The following is a 20,075-nucleotide window of genomic DNA, read 5'->3' as shown; positions in this document are numbered from 1 at the left end:
CCTGAAGGCTTCCTGCACCTAGGCCTCCCCAGGCTCTCAGACCTTCCCAGAATCCAGCAGTCCAAAGGAAGTGGACAGATCAACATTTTATGTATACACTGGATTTTAAATAGTGGTAGACTAGGTTGAAGCAGTAAGTGTGGGCCTCAACAGTCACATTTATCAGGTCACATAGTAAAAATAATTTTTAGAAAAAGATATTGGATACCCTTATTCCTGTTGGGTCTTAGTAGCTGTGATTTTGGCACACTGTGAGGTCATTCTCTGAATAAAGCTTCAGAACCATGAATGTCCAGCCCCACTGCCCAGCAGCATATCCCCCAATTGGACCACATGTTAGATGCTCAGAAATAAGGAGGCCTGGAAATCAGTGCTTCTAAGGGGCATGGTCAGTGTCCTCACCTGTCCTTACTGATAAGTGGAAAAATGGATGAGCCATTTGCATGCTTGTTCCTCACTGTCCTAAGGACCTTGCAGATACCAGTACCTGTGTCCAGAGTTTGCTCCATTTCCAGCATCAGTATCCTTGAACAATGCCAGTCCCAAATGGATATTAGGACAGCACAGATGCCATCTGGGAAGGGCTCCAACTGGCCACCTCAGCTAGGAAGGACTACGGTTCACCAGGTTTATAGGAAACCCTGAAGTGAACAGACACACGAAGAACTGTAAGCCAGCAAGATATCTCAGGAGGTAAAGAAAGGTACTTGCTGGCAAGCCTGAGGACCCAAGTTCAATCTCTGCGACCCATGTGGGAGAAGAAGCAAGCCAATTTCTAGAAGTTATTCCCATAACATGTATGTAGTGACCTGCACAGCATCCCAGACAAACAAAAGGCATAGTAAAAATAAGTTTTAAAAAGAAATGTCACAGGGTAGAGAGATGGCTCAGTGGTTAAGAGCACTGACTGCTCTTCCAGAGGTCCTGAGTTCAATTCCCAGCAACCACATGGTGGCTCACAACCACATGTAGTGGAATCTGACCTCCTCTTCTGGTGTGTCTGAAGACAACTACAGTGTACTCACAAACATCAAAAAGAAGTTACACGACTTGTACATCAAACATTAGTGAGTAAACGTGACCCACAGGCAGTTGAGTGTGGGTGTGGAACTCAGGCAGAAGCTTGGTGAGGGCCGAGGTACCCTAATCTCCAGCCACAGCGTTTCTCTCACCTCAGTCGACCTAGATCAGAAGGTGAAAAAGTCCTTTCACTGCACAAACCATGGGACACAACTGACCAACTTCTCCAGGACCAGGGCATCAGCATCTGTGCCAAGACTCACTTTGGAGTTGTGCCAAAGGACAAAACCTGAACCTAAGTAAGAGACTGCCTCAGACAGAACCAGTGGAAGGATATCCTCAGATTAACCCCTCAGGACACTTGAGGATGTCATTGTCATAAAACAAATTACGCTGGGAGATTTTTGAGTTTGAGGCCAGCATGCTCTATAGAGTGAGTTCCAGTATAGTTATGGCCTCACATAGAGACCCTGTCTCAAAAAAAAACAAAACAAACAAAAAAAAAAAAAACCCAGCAACCCCCACAATAAACAAAAGAACAACCCCCACAGATAAAGACTGAAGAACCTTCTAGCTCTAGGCACGCTCATGCTGAAGCACATCCATGCTATGAGGCCCTAGACCTGGAAAGGAGCCTCGGTTTGGAAGAGCATGCTCAGGAGGCCAGGATCAACAGTGTGTCACAGTCCTATGTGGGAAGTGCAGAAGGGATGAAGGCACAGTCTCCCGTCCATTCTCCAGTGTTTCAGGAAGAGGGTTATGTGCAGAGAGATGGGCAGCCAAGCTTGGAAATGGCAGCTCTCAAGACAGGAGTCAAAGACTGTCAAAGGCCAGCTTTGGCCAGGTGGATCCAGCCTAGTCTACAGAGTGAGTTCCAAGACAGCCAGGGCTACACAGAAGAACCCTGCCTTGGAAAATACAGAACAAAACAAAAAAGCTAGTCTTCTTTTCCCTGCACAACCAAAGAACCTGCAAAGCTAGCCACTCTTTTCTGTGCGTGTGTGACCCCAGTGACATAGCCAAAACGGGTGCCTAGATAGGCAGTAGCCTGGGCCTATTGCTCTCCATCCACACCTGACCTTCACTGGGCTTCAGTGGTTAGTCAGAGCTGGGCCCAGGTTGTCCCTGCTCCTAAGTCCTACCGTCCATCACCACACTTCCAGCCCCAAGCCTTCCTGTCCTGTGCTGGAGTAGTGTCAGCTGCCTGGAAGCTCTGACCCTGGCCTGTGAAAGACCCCTCTGTTTTACCACAGACCTCTGCAGGACTCTGGTCTGGGCCCGGTGAATCTCACTGCAGATTTCCTTACTCTACAGACTTGCTACCATTCCAAGATGGTGAAAGTAGATTGTCACAGTGTTTACTCAAATGCCTGTAGACCACAAGACATCTCTGAATGTATCTCATGTTATAAAATCTTTACTCAGGGCAAAGACTTTACAGAACACTTTAACTAAATGAAAAAAGACTTTAGAAGATTTATTTAATATGTGAGTATACTATTGTTCCCTTTAGACACACCAGAAGAGGGCACTGCATCCCATTACAGATGGTTATGAGCCAACCATGTGGTTGCTGGGATTTGAACTCAGGACCCCTAAAAGAGCAGCCAGTTCTCTTAATCATTGAGCCACCCCCCCCCCCAAATAAAAATGTTTAACAGCCAAGCCCAGGGAAATCATTCCATGTCCTTGAGGCCAGTGTCCCATCAGGAACAAGGTCACACTGGGCGCTCCTTAACCTACACACAAGGGTTCTATCCCTGTTTAGAAGTGATAGGAATGTCACACTAGGCTCTAAAAAGGTAGAGAGCCCCATCCTCCTTTCCTCCCTAGAACCTGAGTTTCTTTGTATTCTGAAGGCCACATTTGAGGAGAGACACAAGAACAAACTGCGTACATTGGAAATGCATTGATGTCTGGCGTGTTTGGTCCTATAACAGCACTTCCTAGGAGTATTGCTCTTGCCTAGCTTGGTCAGCTTGCCATAGGACCTTCTCCGACCCAGAGTTCCTGCTTCTGCCATGTCTTTCTGTGAGCCCTTCAGTCCCTTGTGGTCTGCAGCACTTGCCAAAAGCACCTGGATACAGTGCAATCACCCACACACTTCAGGCTACCTGAGGAACAGTAGCACCCAGAGGGCACAAGCGCCTGCCAGCACTGGCAAGGACCAGGGACACAGAGCAGGACATGCAGGATGTTCCAGGGCCTGGAACTCAAGCACCCAGAATAGCAACAGGTTGTCATGGTTTCTCGTAACTATCAGGACTCGATGGGTCATGCCAGAACCTGGTCTTTCCTATATCCCCTCATCACAGGCATCCCTTATGTTGTGACTATATTTCTGTAGTACGTGGTTGCCCCCCAAATCCAGGCTGGGCTAAAGGAGAGGTACATGGCACTTCCCCAGGGTTCATGTCTACTTGACCCTGGCACAGTGCCCCGCCTCCCCGGCAGTCTCCTGTACTTTCTCAGGGAAAGGTGACCATAGCTGACCCACAGGGTGATAAGAGGACAGGCAGGTAGAAGGGGTAAGCAGAAAAGGGGTAAAAGAAGAGAAGGAAGGCATGCCTGACCCTTATGCAGCAAACGAGAACATGAGGAGGTGGGGGTCTAGGCAGTGAGAACAGCAGTGGGGAGGCTGAGCACTATGCAAACTCCTGGGAGAGCAGTAGCTCACCGAAACCTGGGTACTGTTCCTACCTCCCAACTCAGGGAAAGCATGGGGAAATAGTCACTTTATTGTTTTCAGTGAGCCAGCCAGCCATGGTGATTCTAAGAGGGAAGGTGAGCAGCTCAGTGGGCCGTGCAGTAGGCTATCCCATGTACTCCCAGCCCTCATGATCTCCTCCAGCAGGCCTTCTGGAGTGTATTAACACGGCTGCTTCCTGACTGGGTTTGTGCACAGGGTCTGGCTGACTGGCACCTAATGGGCGTAGAAGACCAGACGGAGTCCCCCACTTTCCCCCAAGAAGGGGCACAGCATCCACAGACCATATCTGTGTCTCATCTGCAAAAGAAATTAAAGGATGCAGCTAGGAAAATACTCAGCCTCCACCTAGAGAGGGAGCAGCTCCTAGAAATGGGAAATCGACTCCGAGCTGAGCGGGGCCACGCGAAAGGTAAGTATCTGGGAACAGGATGGTAAGCCAGGCCACAGTTGGGGTCACGCCAGTGGGGAGGGAAGGTGGTGCCATGGTTCTGCCACAGGAGGCCAAGAGAAAAAAGCTTCCTGGCTTGCTTGCCACAAGCCTGGGGCCAGAGGGAGGGCTACAGGCTTGCTTCCCAGGGAGGCTGGAGGACAGAGGCCACTGGTGGTGGAATGGAGCCAACCAGACGCCTTAGGCACAGAGCAGGGCTTCATCTCGGCACTGTGTGTCCCTTGACCCACTCTTCTGGCCACATCTGGAAGAGGTAGCCGTGGAGCAGCTGAGGTCCTGTGAGGCAAGCAGCAGGGTCGTCCCAGGCCAGCCCCTGTAGATGTCCTCCACAGGGCAGCTCTGTGACCCCAGCACTCCAGGCCAGCCTGATCTGTAGAAGACCTTCTCTTAAAAACAAACAAGGCTGGAGAGGTAGCTCAGTGGTTGGGAGAGTTTGCAATTCAGATCCCAAGACCCACTATAGGGTCCAGCCAAGGAGCAAAGCACTGGGAATGGAAGGAGAAGGAAGAGGGGTACATAAATGGACCATGCCACTGCAGGCCCAGCAAAATGGATGGTTGTTAGCCACCTCTTCCTCCTACACACCCCCTCTGTCTCATACTGCCTCTCCCCCAAATTAGAACCCAGCATCTGTTCTTGCCTCTTATCTTATACAACATCTAATATTTTAGGGTTTTTTTTTTTCAGATTTATTGAAATGTGCATTGGTATGTCTGTGAGGGTGCCAGACCCCATAGAACTGGAGTCACAAACAAACAGTTATGAGCTGCCATGTAGGTATTAGGACTTGAACCTGGGTCCTCTCAGCCAGTTCTCTTAACCACTGAGCCATCTCCCCAGGACCCTTGCTTCTACTTTTAGACAAGGTCTCATATAGCTCAGGTTAGCCTCAAAAGGATTCCTTGTATAGTGAGGAATGAGTTGATCTCCTGCCCCCTTCCAGAATTGGGATTACAGGTCTGCGCTAGCAACTCAAGTTCCAGTGGTGCTGAGGCTGAAACTCAGGGCTTCATACATGCTAGGTAAGCACTGTACCAACAAGACATATGTGAGACCTGGTACCTATGTTTTAATCTAGCACAAGGGAGACCATTGCAAGAACACTGACTTCAAGACTAGCCTGTGCAACAGAGTGAGACAAACTCAGTCAAGGAGCGGAAGCAATGGCTCAATGTTAAGAGCACTTGTTCCTCTTGCAGAGAATCTGGGTTTGGTTCTAGCCCCAACTAGGTGACTCTGTAACTCTAGTTCCAGGAGATTCAACACTTTGTTCTGACCCCACAGGCACCAGGCACGACTGTGCATACACACGGACAAACCACTCATACACATAAAGCAAATAAATAAATCTACATTTTAAACAAAAGAAAAAACACAAGGCAAAACAAAAACTGTAGGAAAACAAAACTGAGTAACTGGAGCCCCTACACTTTGGGGAGACTCCGTCCTTCAGTCCTGGGTCCATGTGTACCCCGTGCTCACCCTCACCCAGGGGTCATGGGCATAGACGTAGGTACACAGTGTGCACATAGCTTGCTCTTCCTCCCAGCAGGGCATGCTTTGCATTCTGAGTCTTCAGCAAGCTGATTCCTAGAAGATGGAACAGTGGCTTCATACATGCTGGGCAAGCACTGTACCAGCATTGATTCCTTCCTTCTTCCTGTGGCCTGGTAATGCTGTGCGCGCTTCCTCTCATCTGCCAGCAGCCTGTTGTCTGCCTCCCACACACTCCTCTCTGCACTCTTCAGGAGCTGTGAAGGGCTGGAAGAGACTTGTATAGCAGAATTAGAATCCCATGTGACCACAGGCCCACAAAAAGTAAATGCTCGTTAGAAAATCATGATAGGTCAAATATTCATTGTTTTACTTCATATAGCCTTCCTTTTTGAAGGGTTTTCTCCCATTTATTATTATATATTTCCCCATTTTATTATATTATTATACTCTGATTTATATACTAGGTATCAAACCCAGGGCCTTGTGCATTCCAGTCAAGTTCTCTACTACTGAGCCACATCCCCAGCCCTGCTGAGGAGAATTTGATCCATCTATGAATGATTTGAGGAAAACCTGCCATGCTGGAGGTAGTGATACCCACCTATGATCCCAGCACTCAGAAGGCGCAGGCAAGATCATGAATTCAAGACCAACCACAGTCAAAAAGTAAAAAAGAAGGTAACTGGGGACCTCAGTTGGTGGTTTTTCCTTCTGAGTATATGTGCCTGAGCTGTCAGGTGCCCATACCTGGTAATTACAGTGACATGCACATCCAAAAACCTGATGTAGAAATCACTCATCATAAGAAATAGCTTGGGTTGGGGATTTAGCTCAGTGGTAGAGCACTTGCCTAGCAAGCATAAGGCCCTGGGTTTAGTCCTCAGCTCCAGAAAAAAAGAAGAAGAAAAAAAAAGAGAAGAAGAAGAAATAGCTTTAGTACAAATTTTCACCTTACAAAGCAGTTTATTACACTATTATGAAGCCATGTCATTGTCCTGGGCTCTGGGAGCAGTCCTCCTCCACACTTGGCCTCTTTAGACTCCACAAAAGGCAGCTGAGGAAACCTACCTTACATTTCATTCTCTGAGGTGGGGGCTTTTGTTTGTCTTTTAGCTGTTTCTTTAGCCAGAGCTTGAGAGCAGAGAAACCCTAGTTTAGCCACTGCCTAGAAATCTGGCTAAGCTGGAGGTACACCACTGTGTGTGTGTGTGTGTGTGTGTGTGTGTGTGTGTGTGTTTGAGCCAGGGTCTCATCTCACTCAGGCTGGCCTAAATCAAAATCCCTCTGCCTCAGACTCCCCACATGCTGGGTTAATAGGTATGTCATCTTGAGGTCTGGTCTTGGCTCCTGGTGAAGGGTCTGCTCTATACACCGGCCACTTCTGATCTGCTGTCTTCCCATTATGTTGTTGTGTCCAGTTGGGGCAATTTGATTTGTCCTGATTAAAAGTCCATGTGATACACCGTTTTGTTTTTCATATTCTTGAAAACCTAGCCAGAGGGACTGGGAAGGTGGCTCTGTGGTTAAGTATCGATATATAAACAAGGGGACTGGAAGTTGAGTCCCCAAATTCCAGTGGATATAGTAGCTGGAGACAGGGATCCCCAGAATAAGCCAGCTAGGGAAGTTAGCACATCAGTGAGCTCTGGTGTGACTGAAAGATGCTGCCTCAAAAAATAAAAGGTGAAGGGCAATAGAGAATAATCTCTGACATCGACCTTGGGACTCAGAGTTCACAAGTTCACAGATGCATGCTTTTCCACACATAAAATCCAACTCCTAGTCCTTTAAATGCTGCTTCCTGTTTCCTTCTGGTCCTTGGGTATGCCTCCATGACAGGTGTATGTGGTGTGTATTGTGTGTCTGTGTAGATGAGTATTGTGTCTATGTCTCTGTGTCTGTTGTGTGTGTGGTGTGTCTTTGTATGTGTGTGCGGATCTGTTCCTCTTGTTTTTCTGAGGCTTCTAAAGTGGCTCGATTAGTCCTGGGGGCTCTCAGTCAGCACCTCATCTCTGCTCCTTTCCTTGAGTTGAGTTGATTGTTCTCTCCCTGGTGTCTTCATTGTCTAGCCTTTTACTTGATTCCCTCATGTTCGGCTATTGCATGGCTTCTGTTGTTTTGTTTTGCTTTGCTTTGCTTTAGACAGGGTTTCTGTGTAGCCCTGGCTGTCATTGAATTTGCTCTGTACACCAGGCTGGCCTCAAACTCAGGGATCTGCCTGCCTCTATGTTCCTGGTGCTGAAATTAAAGGTGTGTGCCGCCATGCTTAGCTTGCCATTGCATGTTTTAGGGTGTAAATTCCCATGTGACTATGAATTTAAACATGTCCTAGAAACATACAGGACAGTTACCAAAAAGCCAATCTCAAAACACACAGTCTTGTTGGCTCGGGGCTCTACTTCACCCCTGAATTATCTAGAAGAGATTCTCAAAATCCCTTTTGATTATTTTTTTACTTTAATATGCAGGCTGGCTTTTTTTTTTTTTTTTAAGATTTATTTATTTGTTATATATAAGCACACTGTAGCTGTCTTCAGACACACCAGAAGAGGGCATCAGATCTCATTACAGATGGTTGTGAGCCACCATGTGGTTGCTGGGATTTGAACTCAGGACCTTTGGAAGGGCAGTCAGTGCTCTTAACCACTGAGCCATCTCTCCAACCCCGGCTTCTGTTTTTTTATTTTCTGCTGTTGAACAACTGAATAAAACATACTTACCTCCCTTCTGAATTGCCTTCTGCTCCTCAGGTTGCCAGTTTCGGTGCTTTAGAACCTTTCCATTCTGGCCTTCTACCTGCTCTTCCCTATCCCTCTGCATTTTGTTCTTGTGCTGAGTTGTTCTTGTTCTTGAGACTTTACACTTTATCACGGCTCACCCAGCATCCTTTGCTATCTGACAGTGTCCACGGTTAGATCATTCCAGGAGGAAAGCATGGCTCTCACACAGGTGTGGCCATGAGCCTGGGTTTAAATTTTGTTCTTCATTGGACAGTGAGGAGTAAGACATGCTGTGACCCATTCGAAACCTCAGGAAAGCTGCCACCCCTCCCAGTCCTCAGTCGAACATAACAAATTCCTTTCTCATTCCATTTTATTTCTCAATTAGAACTGGGAAGACTGAGTCCATGCACTCAAAGTGCTCCATTGAGTGCTCCAAGCCAAAGTTCCCACCCACTCTTGATTGAAGCGGAAGCTCCCTGGCTGACAGGCCACCCAAACTTACCAGTGAAAGCAAGAGTCCTGCCCCTAGCAAAGAGAACCACTTAACTGCAGACTGTGGGAAACAATGTCCCAGACCATTTCAGGCCTTATCCATACAGGATAGCCATGCCTCTGCAAGGCCGAGTTCTGCAGATATACAAGTGGGCGGTCCTATGGTGATGAGTCTGAGGCCAGCATGATCTATACAGAGAGAGTTCCAGACAAGCCAGGGCTACACAGTGGTCTCAGATCATGCTTACCATCTTCATCATTTTCATCTTTATGTCAGATGGGTGTCATAGCACTTGGGAGTCTGCAGCTAGAGAGAGACAGTTCTCGTCCACCCTGCCTACAGAGTTAGACCTGTTTAAACAAACAACTCCAAGATGTTTAGATTAACTTAAAACAAGTTAGGGAATACTTATTTGATTTCAAAATCATTCCTCAGTGAAAGAGTACAGAAGTATTTATTACATCCATAACTTTTAAGTTTATGCACATATATTTTCCCTGTTTTTTATTTTTATTTTAGGTTTATTTATTTTATATGTATAAGTGTTTTGGCTGTGTGTTCGAATATGTACCATATATGTGTCTGGTTCCTAAGGAGACCAAAAGAGGGTGTTAAATCTCCAGGAACTAGAGTTTTAGATATTTGAGAACCATTGTGTGGGTGCTGGGGACTGAACAAGGACCTCCTTAAGAGCAACATACCCTTCAAACAGTTGAGCTATCTCTCCAGTCCCAGCCCCCAACCCCTTTTTAAAATGGGGCTTTGCTGTGTTGTCCATGTTGGCCTCATCCTAGAACACTGGAATATCCAGAGCATTAGGGACTCAGTGTGTGAGTGTTTTATGTGTGTGGGGTGTGTATGTGGGGGGGGGTGCGTGCATGTGTGTGTGCGTGTGTGTTGATGTGTGTGGGTGTAGTGTGATGCGATATAGTGTGTGGTGTGCGTGTGTGTATTATGTGTGTTAGCATTCTAAGCTCCGCCCCACAGTTACCTGGTAACAGCCAAGTATGCCTGACACTATAAAAAGGGCTGCTTGTCCCCCCTCTCCCTCTTGCTCTCTTGCTTTTGCCCTCCTGCCCCTGCTCTGTCCTCCCATTTCCCTCCCCCCTCTCTCTTCACATGCTCATGGCCAGCCTCTACGTCTCTTCTCTCTCCCCCCTCTCCCGCTACTACCCTCATGAGCCTACTGAGGCATCTCCTCCCCATATCTCACCACACCTCCATAGAACATATCACCCCTTATCTTTTTATAAGCACATCAATGTGTGTGGGATGGTGTCTGGTGTATGTATGGTGGGGTGTGGGGTTGTGCATGCTTAATGAGCAGCTCTGAGGCCTGTATTAGTGTCTGAGGGTTAGGGTTATAGGTTAGGATTTGCTGGGAAGTAGTGCTGTGTGTCCCTGGGCTCTGCTAGGGCTCTGTGTGTCACAATTCACACCTGACCTCTGTCACCAAATTCCTTCTTTAAAGTAAAAATTTCTTTGATTTTGAAAAATAGTTTGTTGTTCCTGTCCCTAGCCCACCCACCTTGTTTTCTGAGACAGGGTTTCTCTGCATAGCCCTGAAATTCTCTGTAGACCAGGCTGGCCTTGAACTCCTTCTGACTCTGCCTCCCAAGTGCTAGAATTAAAGGTGTTCATGACCACTGCCCAGCTTAACCTGGTGTTCTTGTGTTCAAGAAATCCTTTATGATGTACATGGGGAACCAACCCTTTCCTGATCCTGTTTCCAGGGAAACTGACTCCTTGCCCAGGTCCTCCCACCTCTGAACCCCAGGACCCCCAGGAGGTGCCTGAGAGACCTTTGGATTGTGGCCCACCTTTGGGACAGTTGCAGCCCCACTCAACAACTCAGGTAACTTCTTCATCAAGAGATCTGTGTTAACTTTTCCTAAGTGCCTGGAGTCTAGGTTTTCAGTAGAAGACAACAAGAAAAACCTCTCGTCTCAGCATCCATTGTGGTGCTGCCACACCATACTCGCTCTTGCCTTCTTAATTTGTCTTGAGTTTTGGAGACAGAGCCTCACTATGTGAGCCTAGTGTGAACCCTGAGTCCTAAGTGTAGGAATTACACAAGTGCCCTACCATGCTGGCTTCCTGGATTTATTTATGGCTTTAAGTAACTAATTATACATATGGTTTACTAGCTTTGCCCATATGGGTATTACATTTTTTATCTTTACCAATATAAATTTTAGGATTTGTATCTTTAATAAAAATGTCTTGGAGCTGGAGAGATGACGCAGTAGTTAAGAGGACTTGTTGCTCTTCCAGAAGAACTGAGTTTGTCTCAGGAGCTCACAGTAACTGTAACTAACTGTAGCTCCAGGGGATCTGTCTCAACTTACTTCCCACTGCTGTGACAAAACCCCAGAACCAAAGCAGAGTGGCAAGGAAAAGGCTTAATTGGCTTATGCATCCCAGTCATGGTTCATTGTGAAGGAGAAACAGGGTGGGAACCAAAGCACAGGCCATGGAGGAACTCTGCTTACTGGCCTGCTTCTCGTGGCTTTTGATAAGTTAGTTTTTGTTTTCTTTTCTTAATTTATTCGTATTTTATGTGCATTGGTGTTTTGCTTGCATGTTTGTTTTTGCTCTGTGTGCATGTCTGGTAGACCAGGAAAGACATTAGATCCCTTGAAACTAAAATCACAGAGGGTTGTTAGCTACCATGTAGGTCCTAGAAATCAAACCTGGGTCCTCTGGAAGAGCAGCTTGTGCTTTTAGCTGTTGAGTCATCCCTCCAGCCATTCACTTGCTGTCTTATCCAGTCCAGGACCACTTGCCCAAGAGTGGCCCCATCCACGGTGGGAAGGGTAGGGCATTCTCACTTTAGTCATTAATAAAGAAAATGCCCCCACAGACTTGCTGTAGGCCATCTGAAGTGGGCATTTCCTCCATTGAAATCCCCCTCGCCACATGACTCTAGCCAATATTAATCCACCCCTTTTCTTTCTTGTTTCCTGCCTGTTAAGTTAATGTGTTCCTCCGATGTTCTGTGCAGCTAAAAGACAGGGCTGTGGATTAGGATTAAGTTGTGCTGTGTGTCCCTGAGCTCTGCTCATGTTAATATCATCGCAATATAATATATACTCCAACATTTAAAATGATCTTTAAACATTTAAATCACTTTAAAGCCAGGCAGTAGTGGTAGCACATGACTTTAATCCCAGCATTTGGGAGCAGAAGCAGGTGGATCTCTGTCCAGGGCAGCCAGGGCTTATCACACCGAGAAACCAGAAACCTTGTATTGAAAAACAAAACAAGGGGTAGTGCGCATGCTCCACATTCCTACGAGGTTTCTGGGCGCCAGGGTCAGCACTGAAACATGGCAGAGGTTGAGTCCAAGTCGGTGCTGTTCATGTGTCTCGGTAACATTTGCTGGTCACCCATTGCAGAAGCAGTGTTCAGAAAATTGGTCACCGATGAAAAGGTTCAGATAACTGAGCCATTGACAGCAGCGCCATTTCCTATTGAAACGTGGGTGGGCCCCCAGACCCAAAAGCCGTCAGCTGAATAAGAAATCATGGCATTAGCACAGCCCATAAGGCAAGACAGATTATTACAAGAGAAGACTTTGCTACATTCGATTATATAATATGTATGGATGAAAGCAATCTGAGAGATTTAAATAGAAAAAGTAATCAAGTTAAAAACTGCAAAGCTAAAATTGAGCTACTTGGGAGCCATGATCCACAGAAACAGCTCATTATTGAAGATCCCTATTATGGCAATGACTCTGACTTCGAGGTGGTGTATCAGCAATACCTTAGGTGCTGCCAGGCCTTCCTGGAGAAGACTCAGTAGCTGGTCCTGCCCACCACCATTGAGCAACTGCCTATTCACCTCTGCCATGCCCAAGGGTGGTGGCAGTCCCATCCCCCACCTCTCTTTTCAGCTGACTTACTGTATATCTTTAAAATAATTGTAGGTAGAAATTAGGCATATGTTCAGAAGGATAAAAACATTTGAATCGGACAGTTTGAGGTGTGGTTAAGCATTCTTAGACTAACTAAATCTTGCCATAATTACAAAATAGTGGAACAGCAAATATGGAACAAAAGAAAACCCAATAACGTAAGAATGACCTACAAGGTCTGGGTCAACCTCTGAGCCCAGCAAACCTGGGTAGCCTGATCTAACTGGAGCGCATGGCCAGCACCCAGTGGTGCTGTCTGCTTGCCTTGTACCTCTCTATTCTAGACTCTTATTGTGACAATATCTCTACCCAGGGCAGCCTTTCATTTAACATTAGAATTGTTTAAACTCTGAGGGTATCAGTATTTGAGAGGGAGAAGCTGGATGTGATGATGGGCCGGGAACTCCAGCAGGCCTTCCTGGGCTATATAGTGACAATCTGTCTGAAAAAGAAATAAAAATAATAGAAGATGGGACCCACAGATAGGTAAAATTAACAACTTTAATCTTACTTGGTTTTTGTGTAGTTTTTTGAGCTTTGTTTCTATTTGAGCCACTTTGCTTTAAACAAATAAGTGTGCTTAAATAGTGGTATGAGTTTTTAAGTGTTCTCTATCAACATACACAGTGACAGGCAAGCATAAATAATTTTAGTGTATTTTCAGAAAAGGGACCTCAAATTTATATGTATGTCAGTAAGGATTGTGAATTAAACTGGGACGTTATCAAATACAAGTAAGATACAAAAAAAAAAAAGAAGAAGAAGAAATAAAGAAAAACAAAAAATGTAAACACCAGAAGTTCAAGAATCCTTTTTAAAAATACAAATTATTTTAACTGTGGCATTCAGTAAAATAAAAACTAATGTAAATATTCTGTGTGTGTGTGTATGTGGCAATTTTTTTGAGAAAAAGTTTCATTGAAGCTATGAAAGGCCTAGAACAATGCAGACCAGGCTTGCCTCATGATTATCTGCCTTTACCTTCCAAGTGTTGGGATTAAGGGCCTGCTCCGTCACACCTAGTTTTTAGATCTCTGTGGCCTGGCATGGTGGCTATGGCCAAGGCTTGGGGCATAGCTCAGAGGTAGAGCACAAGTTTAGTGTGCACAAGGCCCTGTGCTTCATCCCAACGGCACAATGTCAACTCCAGCTGTGTTATTCCTTTGACTTGATTAGATTTTCCATCACTCAGAGAAGTGCCTTCTCCTCATCCCAGATTAGGAAGCAGAGGCAGGCAGATCTCTGAGTTTGAGTCCAGCCTGATGAACTCCATCCAAGGCTGCACGGTGAAACCCTGTCTTAAACAAACCACAAGATGATCTCTCCTCAGGTTTTACCCAAAACATTCATGACTTGCAAGATATGAATCTCCAGGTAGTCCAGTGTCTGGGGCTGCTCACTCAGAATTTGAGCTGAGGTAGTGGACCTGCCTCCCTGAGCGCTGAGGTAGCATGCTTCTGCCACGGGAATGTTCATATTGCTCTTTCTTCCCACAAGTTTCAATACAACTAGTAATTTCCACCATTGACCGATGAAACATAGCAAGCTTGTGCCCTGGAGCCAGATGTGTATGTAGCAGAGTTATTTGGTTTTTGAGAGTCTTACAGTCTTCCTGCCCAAGTTCCTAAAATGTGAGGATTTCAGGTCACCACTCTGGGCCAGCTGAACGCAGGGTTTAAGCTACTAGTGATCCACTTCTTTAGGTCTATGGGATTGTTTTTGGAATCTCAGTAGATTTATATTTGTTGGATAACTGCAAATATAGTCTCCCAAAAGAATTTGCCTTTTGAGTTTAGTTAAAATAAGTTAAAAGAAAAGAAAGCCATGTAGAGATGTTTTACCTTGGAGTGATGTAAATTCTAAATGTATTCCTAGCCAGGTGGGAACAGCAGGCTTTGGGCCAGAGAGCAGCATGCTGACCATCACTGGTGAGGCCCACTGAGGCTGTGGTGGAGGCAGAGCAGGGCTGAAATGTGGACACTGAGAAAGAACATCAAAGCTTAGGCCTGAGCAGCTGGGTAGGGAAGAGGGGCCAAGGTATCCCTTCCTCCTCCATTCACACCTGCACTCCAGACCACATGTGAAGCACACACCAAGAAGAGCAAGTCAGGCACAGGGGCAAGGCCACCCAGGAAGCAGGCGTGGAAGGAACAGCGGAGGCGCCTTGGTAGGCCACTTGTTCCTCAGAGAGGAAACTGAGCAGGGTTGGCCAAAGCGTGTAGGGCAGGTCCAGGTGTTTCCCCAGTGGACCACTCTCCTCACAAAGGGAGTCTGAAGGAAGCATTTCCAAGCATGGCTGAGTCTGGAGAGGAACCCCGTTTGTTCAGAGTGGCAGCTCTGCACTACTGGAGAGTGGGCTTCCCTGCTCATGCCCCACCCTCTCCCTCCACCCCCCCTCCATGGCCCCACACAGAAATGCTGCACTCACAGTGCAGAGCGCTTCAGCTCCTGACCCAGCTCCAGTCTGGGGAGGTTTCACCTCTAACTGCTTGGGAATTTTCAGTCCCTTGTACTAGTCGTTGTTTTGTCAGGAGAGACCTTTCCATACCAAGTAAACAAGTCTGCTGTCCATTGCAGTAAGCATGCCTGACATCTGACTACTCCTTCCTAGTACAGTAAATATTCTTGTTAAACTTAATTTTTCCCAAACAACAAAAGCACCACTGTTATTCCATCTACTGAAATAACTTAAAACTCTAGAAAAGAAAGGCTGGAGACTGAGGGAAGAGGACAGAGTTTAAGACCAACTTGGGCTGTGCAGAAGCCCTGCCTTAAACACAAACAAAAGAAACAAAACAGCTGGAGATGGTTTGATTCCCGGCAGCCACATGGCAGCTCACACTGTCTGCAACTCCAGTCACGGGATCCCAAGCCGCTTTCTGACCTCTGTAGGCAGCAGGTATGCACAGAATACACAGCCAGAACACCTATAGTCGTAAAAATATAAAACAGCCAGGTGGTGGTGGCATATGCCTTTAATCTCTAATCTCACAAAACTAAACAAGAATATATATGGTCATCTTTTTATTCTTTTTTTTTAATTTATGTTTATTTCTAGTAGTAATTCTACCTGCCATGTAAGAAGTAGAAAGAGCTGGGCCGTGGTGGTGCGCACCTTTAATCCCAGCACTCAGGAGGCACAAGGATCTCTGTGAGTTCAAGGCCAGCCTGGTCTACAGAGAGAGTTCTAGGACTTCCAAAGCTACAGAGAAACCTTGTCTGGGTGTTGGGGGAGGGGTGCACAGAAAAGACCATGAGCCGGGTGTGCTCACTACTGTGTGCCCTAGAGGACTGCCAGAGGGTTGGCGCCTTGTCCCACCCAATGCTCTGAGTTTGGCACACGCCCAGCTGTTTTTTCCTTCCTGTTTCCTTGTTTCCTTTCAAGCCCTTTAGTGTTCTCTTTGAAGTCCCCTGCCTCCCTTTCCATTCACTTCTCTGCAGAGCATGATGGGACTAAGCGTTCAAACTGTATGACGGGCAGAGTGGCCCAGGTAGGGACCAGCCTGAGAGCCATGCAGGACTGCCCTGCTCTTGGGGAAGAGACTTGTGCTTGAAATTCATAGCTTCCTTCCCCAGAGGATTATGAGAACCACCTAGGCCAACTGGAAGAAGATGGCTGAATTTGTAGCAAAACAAGCATGTCCTTTGTTTAAAGGCTAACAGCAAATGCAGAGCCCCCATCCTAGGATTTGGGGAGCTCTCTTTCTAATCTTGTGGGAGAGCTGACACCAATGACCAGGTCCTAAATCTCTCTTAACTTTCCATGACAGGACCCCAGGCTCACCAAGAGAAAATGTGTTTCTGAATATGCAGGGAAGAATCAATCCCACTCAGCACAAGTGGTCAGCAAAAACAACACTGCACAAGGCCACAAAGCAGGAATGGCATCAAGGCCTGCACAGGTATATAGCCAGGTCCTGGGGTGCAGTGGTCTCTGGGGGTGCATATGGGAGTTGGAGTGTAGCCATAGGATTCTGTGGGTACTGGGGTATAACTCAGCTAGATGTCCACACACACACACACACACACACACACACACACACACACAGACTGTCACACTCCAACAGGAGCCTCAGCTCTCAGGGCTGTCTCCACACTCTGTCCCCGGAGCACTCCTTTTTTATCCTGGGCCCTTTATCCTGATGGGAGTGGGAGGGAGAGATACAAGCATCTCAAGGGTGGAAAGAGGGTAGCTATGGACCATAACTACCTCTTAACTTCCCCAGAAGCAACACAGAATCCCCACAGAGACTTGGAAGTCAGTTTATCAGAAAGAAAACAGAACTCCAAAGCCACCACAGGTTCAAGAAGTTCCTGAAGAAAGTGACCACCATACCCACAGATCATCTTCATTGGCCAGCAGTTCCCTCCAAGATACCTGGAGGCTGCTAGACCTGGGATCCAGCCCTTCGGGTGTCCCCTCACAGGATAACTCTGCTGCAGGTAGGAGAGCTACCTGCCTGACTGCTACCAACAGGGTAGAGTGCCTCAGGGATGGGGACAGGGTGGCTGTGATGTTCTAAAGTGACAGGAGGTTGTGTATTGCATTTTCTCTACCATTTTGATCTCCTGGGCCCATGTATCTTAGTTCTTTATGAAGCCAGTGTCCCATGCCTTGTATCACAGAGCCCTGTATATCAGAAACCATATCATTCACAGTGTCCCCCAGGGCTCGTTAGGATGAATACTGGGTGGATGGCCTGCTTCTCTAGAAGAGCCAGTGATAGTCAAAGTGAAATTCCTAGTAAAATCTCTCCCAAGGACTCACTTTGGAGGAACTGTTTGAGATGACACTGAGCAAGAAGGGGAAGAAGAAACACTGATTTAAAACCAGAGCCAGACAAAACAAACAATACCTGGCACTATGATGCACTTGTTTAACCCCAGTACTCAAGAGGCAGAAGCAGATGAGCAAGTGAGTTCAGGGCCAGCCTGGTCTATTTACTGAGTTCCAGGATCCAGAACTACATAGAGAAACACTGTGTCGAAGGGGGCGGAGATTACAGCAGATACATTGAGTGTGCTGTGTGGTCACAGTGCACAGCTGCTATTCTCCATCACTTGGTATTAGGATTTCTAGTCCTTTGTCATTACAAATAAGACGACGGTGAGTACCCGTGAACATGCTTATTAGCATGTATTTTATGTAAAATGAGACAGTTCTAACATGAGCATGAGCACATGCCTCTGGTCCCAGTTACTCAAAGCACTGAGACAAGAGGATCAACTCCTTGGATTCAGAAATTCAGTACCTCCCTGGGCACATAGCAAAATCCTGTGTCAAAGAAGTAGAAGAGGAGGAGGAGGAAGAAGAAAGGAGGAGGAGGAGGAGAAGTCCGCCCCCCCCCCCACATTACTGTTGCCAGGCAGTAGTGATGGTGGCACATGCCTTTAATTCCAGCGCTCAGGAGGTAGAGGCAGACAGATCTCTGGAGTTGGAGGTCAGCCTGGACTACAGAGTGAGTTCCAGGATAACCAAGGTTACACAGAGAAACCCTGTCTTGGAAAACAAAACAACTAAGCTACATCCTCACCTGCCCATGCTTGTTAACCACTTTCACATTAAAGGGGAAAAATTAAATACAAAAACCATTAAAAACTAAAACAAAAAACAAACACACAGTGGAAAAAAAGAGGCAGAGACAGGCAGATGTCTGAAAGTTCAAGGCTAGCCTGGTCTACAAAGCCAAGGTTCCACAGTGAGGTTCCATTTCAAGAAACAAAAACAAGGAATTGGATAACAACAGGAAAGTAGGCTCAAGAAAGAATTAAAGAAGGACCAAGCAGCACTGAGTACAACTTAATACAGGGAAAGCAGCTCACTAGCAACAGTGCCAGTTCCCAAGTTCTTCCCAGCACAGTGAAGAAAAAGAAGGGGGAGATAGGGGCGGGCACTGGGAACAGAAGGCAAGACCTCCAGGATTTATTACAAAATATCCCTACATGGTCTCAGAACAATAAGACCCACACCCAGGAAGTTACAAGACTGCTGGCACCAAAGGCAGGTGGGTACCTCCCTGGAAATGCAGGTTCCCAAGGAGACCAGAGGATTGGATACCCCTGGAGCTGGAGTTACAAGGAGGTTGTTGTAAGATGCCCAGTGTGAGTCCTGGGAACTGAACCTGGAAAAGCACTGAACAGCTGAGCCATCTTTCCAGCCCCAGTGCAAACCTTTTGAGGGTTGTAGCAGTGGACAGACTGTTGTGACTCAGCACAGGGAACTGAGAGGCAACACAGGCAGCAAAGAGGGTGGAAATGCATTCAATAACAAAGAAACCTGTGCAACATTACCAGCAGCTGTCCCTCACCAACAGTAAGCTCAGACTTAGCCAATCTGGCAGCCACTCATGTGTCAAAACTGGGCATGGTGGCTCACCCACACCCTGAGACATCTCAGCTCTCAAAGGCAGAAGAGCAGTACAGAGTCCAGACCGACAGCAAAAGCAGCTGGTGTGAATAAAATTTTTTTTATTTTTATTTATTTTTCCAGTAGTAGTAGTAACATTCTGTTTCTTAAGCTAGATGTATAGAAAGAACCTTAAATTATTTTATTTTTATTGTTCTTTCAACTATGTGTATTACATACATTTAGAGTTTTTGTTGTTAGTTTTGGGGTTTGTTTGTTTGCTCTGAGACTGTGTCTCACTGTGTATTTCTGTCTTTAACCCTGTATGGATTAAAGACTGAGGGAGTAGTCAGCCCACAGATGCAGGAGTTATGTACAGATCAGATGGAGAAGTCACCCTTGTTTTGATTTGATTTAATTTTGATTTTTGAATCATGGTCTTGCTTTGTATCCCTGGCTGGCCTGGAACTTGTGGCAGTCCTCCTGTCTCTGCCCCTGTCTCACATGAGGACTATATAAACCTGCTGCTGTTCCCACAACTCCCAGGTTTTGCCTGGTGTAGAGCACTGGTGGTTTTGAAGAGTGGTCTCAGTGGAACAAGGATCACCACTTGAGTCTTCCTGACTGAACAGCTTCAGCAGAAATGAGGATGGACAACTCAGAAAGCAACTACCAAGAGGCCACAGAATTGGGAGCCAACAGAAGCTCCCCTGTGCAGGGATGGGGTGGGAGACAAACTCAGAGAGAAGCCCTGGAAGGGGTGAAGGTCGGATGCACCCTTGCAGTCCTGACCTGGACAGCACAGTCTGACTGGAATAGAGGGAGACCGGCTGCCAGTGCTGACAGGCAAGCTTCCCCACACTCGGACTTTCCGCATAGCTCCGCAGTCACAGTGCAGCTAACCCTGAGGGAGCTTCTG

The 20,075-nt window shown here is 46.6% G+C and overlaps 1 protein-coding gene and 1 pseudogene across 4 annotated transcripts in view; both read left to right on the top strand.

Annotated features, from left to right (window-relative positions):
- Positions 1 to 20,075, top strand: part of CCDC57 (coiled-coil domain containing 57) — a 90,620-nt gene that overhangs the window by 44,580 nt on the left and 25,965 nt on the right. For 2 of the 3 annotated variants that reach the window (XM_080924211.1, XM_080924210.1), the window contains exons 15-18: positions 3,926 to 4,139; positions 10,625 to 10,746; positions 16,581 to 16,712; positions 17,037 to 17,253. In XM_080924211.1, coding sequence (XP_080780337.1) covers positions 3,926 to 4,139; positions 10,625 to 10,746; positions 16,581 to 16,712; positions 17,037 to 17,253 — 685 coding nt within the window. The remainder of the gene's footprint in view (positions 1 to 3,925; positions 4,140 to 10,624; positions 10,747 to 16,580; positions 16,713 to 17,036; positions 17,254 to 20,075) is intronic. The other variant, XM_080924212.1, reaches the window with a different exon arrangement.
- LOC308426451 (low molecular weight phosphotyrosine protein phosphatase-like) lies at positions 12,220 to 12,698 on the top strand (annotated as a pseudogene). The gene has a single exon. The product of its transcript is annotated as a low molecular weight phosphotyrosine protein phosphatase-like (transcript).

The sequence above is a fragment of the Micromys minutus genome (genome assembly GCF_963924665.1).
Source record: "Micromys minutus genome assembly, chromosome: 10".
Taxonomy (NCBI): domain Eukaryota; kingdom Metazoa; phylum Chordata; class Mammalia; order Rodentia; family Muridae; genus Micromys; species Micromys minutus.
Note: the sequence above shows the minus strand (reverse complement) of the source record. Positions and strands in the feature narration are given on the sequence as shown.